Here is a 4,374-nt window from a genome sequence, read left to right as displayed (position 1 = left end):
TAACAAAAGAAGAAGAAGAAGAAGATGAAGAAGATAAATCATCTGTCTCTCGTCTGACCGCTCGATTCTTTATGATCTGTTTTTTTTGTAGGGGTGTATTAAGGTTTTAGTTTATTTCTGGTGCGTAAAAAAAATGAAAATTCCATATAACATCACTACTATATCACTCTAACATCATTATTACATCATATCCATAATATATTTAAGATTTAAGCTGTGTTTATGGAGATAAACAGAAGTCGCGCCGAAAATGAAATAATTAAAAATAAATGAAGAAATTATAATCTTTCATTTAATTAGCACACCTTAATTGGTGTTTGTGTCATATTTTCTTTCCTTTTGCAATAATAAATGCATTTTCTTTTTCAAATCGCAGTGATCTAAACGCAGTGATATTTAACTAAATAAATAAATAAGTATATAAATAAAAAGTGCAGGATGGAGAGGAAGATACAGTCGCGCGCGCTTGTGTGTGTGTGTGTGTCCACTGCTGGTTCCGCTGTCTCTGCTCCCCTAGCTGTGTGTAAAGCCACCACTAGTCGCCCCCAGTGCTCTTGCTCTCTCCAGTTTGTCTTTCCTTTCTTTTTTTTTCTTCCCTCCCTCCACCCCTCCACTGCCACCACCACCACCACAACCACCACTGTATGCTGGACTTAAACGTCACGTCCGCACATGAACTTGAATTTTCATCCCATCGCAGGGAGCCACAGACACACACACACACACACACACACAGAGCGGAGAGACAGAAAGAGAGGAGAGAGAGAGAGAAAGAGAGAGAGAAGAGAAAGGACAGAGAGCTCCCGGACAAACAGGACGCAAGAGAAAAGACACGCGGGGAGAAAAGAGAGGAAAAGAAAGCAGAGAGCTTTTCACGCAGGTGTCCCGGTGCATTTAAAAGAAAGAAAGAAAGAAAGAAAGAAGAGAAATAAGAAGATAAAAGAAGAGGAGGTGGTGCTGGAGGTGAAGCCTGATGTGGCCGGAGCGCACACAGGAGCAGAGCGCAGGGAGCCGGAGGAGCGCGCAGTCGGAAACACCGCGCCAGCACTGAGCTCGCGCTCTGCCGCGGACACACACCGCACACACACACACACACACACTCACACACTCACTCACACATACACACACTTACACTCACGCCACCGGGATCATCACATGATTAGTTATAGATTAATGCATTATTCTTTCTAACCAGCACGTGCATGCATGATCCGGAGCAGCTGAGCATTCCTCGAGCATTCTTTCTTCGTCGTCAAAAATAAAATAATAATAACAATAATAATAATAATAATACTAATAATAATAATAATAATAATAAAAAAACAATCGTTAATTAAAAAAAAAATAAAAATATTTCGAAAGGATATTGGACAAACACATCGCCCTCTTCATCTTCTTCAACCTTCTTCTGGTTCATCGTCTTCAACCTCACCTGAGCGCGTGAGAGCCTGAAACCGAGCGCGTGGGCGAGTCAACAAACTCCAAAAAAAAAGTTCCTCCATTAAAAAAAGAAAGAAAGAAAGAAAGCAAGGAAGGAGGAAAAAAAGGACACGGAGAATCTGAGTACGCCGGGGATGCCACTGTAGCTGCCACTGTAGCTGCCAGTGTAGATGCCAGTGTAGATGCCAGGCAGGGCGATGTCCCGTCGCAAGCAGGGAAACCCTCAGCATCTATCACAGAGGGAGATAATAAGCAGTAAGTCCAACATTCACTCATAATTCTTCCTTTTTCTTTCTTTTATTTTCTGTTTGCTGCTTTTTTAACGTAAAAGCGTGAAAAAATAACTTTCCACGCGCACGCATAATGTACCTCTCTCTCTCTCTCTTTCTCTCTCTCTCTCTCTCTCTCTCTCTCTCTCTCACACTCTCTCTCTTTCCTGTTACGTTTCTGCACTTCCAAATGTTCAATGCAAAAAATTGTTTTTTTATCCCCCCCCCCCCGATCTTAAATCTAAAAGGCAAATATCACAATTAAATCCCAGAATGCGAATATATGGAACATGAAAAAAAAAAAAAAAAAAAAAAAAAAAAAAAATATATATATATATATATAATGATCTGCTTTAATACAACAACAACACCTAATCTTTACTTTATATACTCTCTATCTATCCATCCATTTTCATGTTCATATAATACTCACGAGCTACAGGCAAAGTAAAGACAGAGGCAGAAGTGTAAAGGATCAGCCTTTGGTTAAATAATACACAGGGTTTTTAGAAAACAGTAGCATCATGATCCTGATTAGTAGGAATAAATCGTTCTTAAAAATGCAAGAAGTTGAGAAAAGAAGGATTATATATTAAGAGAGAGAGAGAGAGAGAGAGAGAGAGAGGGAATATGTCAGACTTGCAAGTGAAGAAATACTATTTGAAAAGAAAAAAGAGAGAATGAGACTTCTTTTTTTAAAGTAAATGTAAATCCTTCATGTAAAATGCTGCTTATTTGTTTATTTATTTTTTTAAAGAAAAATTAATAATTATAAATATTAATAATAATAATAATAATAATGATATTAATAAAGCCTGGCCTGTGGATAAGCTGCAGATAAAGTTTAGTGTGTCAAAACTCAATATCTTGTTGCAAGGAAATAAACAACATTAATAATAAAAAATGCTAATAAAATGTACACCCCCCCCATTTCGCAATAGTTTATTATTATTATTATTATTATTATTATTATTATTATTATTATTATTATTATTATTATTATTATTTTAAAAAAAGAAAAAAAGGTTATCTTGTCAAAATAGTTTTTAAGAGCATCAGGTTATAAAAAAAAAATTCCTGTAATAATTTCATGCTTAAAAATTAAATAAAAATCTATTTTTTAAAAATAAATAAATAAATAAATAAATAGATAAAAAGAAATCTGAGATTTAATTCAGTTTTTAAGTAATTTAAAAATAAATAAATAAATAAATAAATAAAATTTATTTTCATTTTCCATCTTTCACAGACGCAGTGCTTGTAAGTGGTCACGCTGCTACTTCTGAATTGCAATTCAGTTCAATTTTTCTTTCTTCATTCTTTTCTTTTCTTTTTAATGATTTAGATTCTAAACAGATTAAAATCTACGAGGTGTTACAGCTGGAGTGTGTGTGCTCTGTGTATCGGTGTTTGAGTGAAGATGGAATAGGAAACAGACCGAAAACATCGAGGTGTTTGAACTTTCGGTTCGGTTTCTAAAAACTGTTCATCTTCCTCTCTTTCTTTCTTCCTCTCTTTCTTTCTTCCTCTCTTTCTTTTCATTCTTTCTAACATTATTCGTATGTAACAATCCACGGTTTTCTGAAATTTCTGCAAAAGGTCACAAAGTGCACCGCGAGCTTGTCGTTCTCTTTAGTGTGACTCGAGTGACCTTAAATCGCACTTCGAGGATTTTGAGACATCAGACAGACAGACAGACAGACAGACAGACAGACAGACAGACTCTGGGAATGTTAAGAGTCGACGATTTGAGGAAAGAGGCTTTTAGGGAAAAAGAGACTATCCAGTTGTTGCCAGATGTTAATGATTGATTGCGCTTCCTTTTTGTCCTTCTCTGGGATGTATACAACATGTAGGTCTAACAGCAGGACCACCTAGTGCTTGCTTTTGCTTAGCTCGATAAATCTGTGTTTTTATTTATTTATTTATTTATTTATTTTAATAAAAATATATATTTAAAGGAAATCCGATTTAATTCGTAAAAACCCGCCTGGATCTGCTGCGTCCTCTGGTCTTCGTGACGAGATAAATTTGACCTTTTCGCACAACTCTTAGGCACGAAACACGACACGAGGGCGTGACCGAATATTGTGTGTATTTAAACACTTTGCAAAATTAATTGTGTGTGTGTGTGTGTGTTTTAGCATGAAATGATAATTGCGTAAAAATTGCTAATGCAGATTAACGTCTCTTTGTGTGTGTGTGTTACGAGGTTACAGTAACGTGTTCCGTCTGTTATTGCATTATACGGTGTACATGTGCTGCACTAAGTAGCACACACACACACACACACAGCGCGATACTTACTAAACCAAACCATCAGCCTTTCCTTCTTTTTCTTACTTTTTTTTTTTTTAACCCAGAAGAGGGTTGGGAGAGCCGAACTCGATGCTCACACACTCCACATGCTTTCCTAGTACCTTTAGTACTTTTAGTAACACAACCACAGAGCGTGTAAACAGTGTGTGTGTGTGTGTGTGTGTTTGAGATATGCCGTTACACTGCCAGGTGCTGGCTGATACTCATCAGAGCTTAGGAGCTCAGCTCTTTCCAGAGTTTACTCTGCTGTGTGTGTATGTGTGTGTGTGTGTGTGTGTGTGTGTGAGAACACACCATTCAACATATCATTTGAGTCCGCTTTAATGTAGTGTGCACTTACATGAAT

General features: G+C 36.9%; 1 protein-coding gene across 2 annotated transcripts in view; it reads left to right on the top strand.

Annotated features, from left to right (window-relative positions):
- The first annotated feature begins 638 nt into the window (after window positions 1-638).
- The window catches only part of bcl11ba (BCL11 transcription factor B a), a 53,352-nt gene continuing 49,616 nt past the window's right edge, over window positions 639-4,374 (top strand). For both annotated transcript variants that reach the window (XM_058399214.1, XM_058399215.1), the window contains exon 1: window positions 639-1,695. In XM_058399214.1, the coding sequence (XP_058255197.1) occupies window positions 1,623-1,695 (73 nt within the window). In that variant the 5' untranslated portion in view covers window positions 639-1,622. The remainder of the gene's footprint in view (window positions 1,696-4,374) is intronic.

This window comes from Hemibagrus wyckioides, linkage group LG09 (genome assembly GCF_019097595.1).
Source record: "Hemibagrus wyckioides isolate EC202008001 linkage group LG09, SWU_Hwy_1.0, whole genome shotgun sequence".
NCBI lineage: Eukaryota > Metazoa > Chordata > Actinopteri > Siluriformes > Bagridae > Hemibagrus > Hemibagrus wyckioides.
The sequence above is the reverse complement of the archived record's forward strand: the minus strand, read 5'-3'. Positions and strand labels throughout refer to the sequence as shown.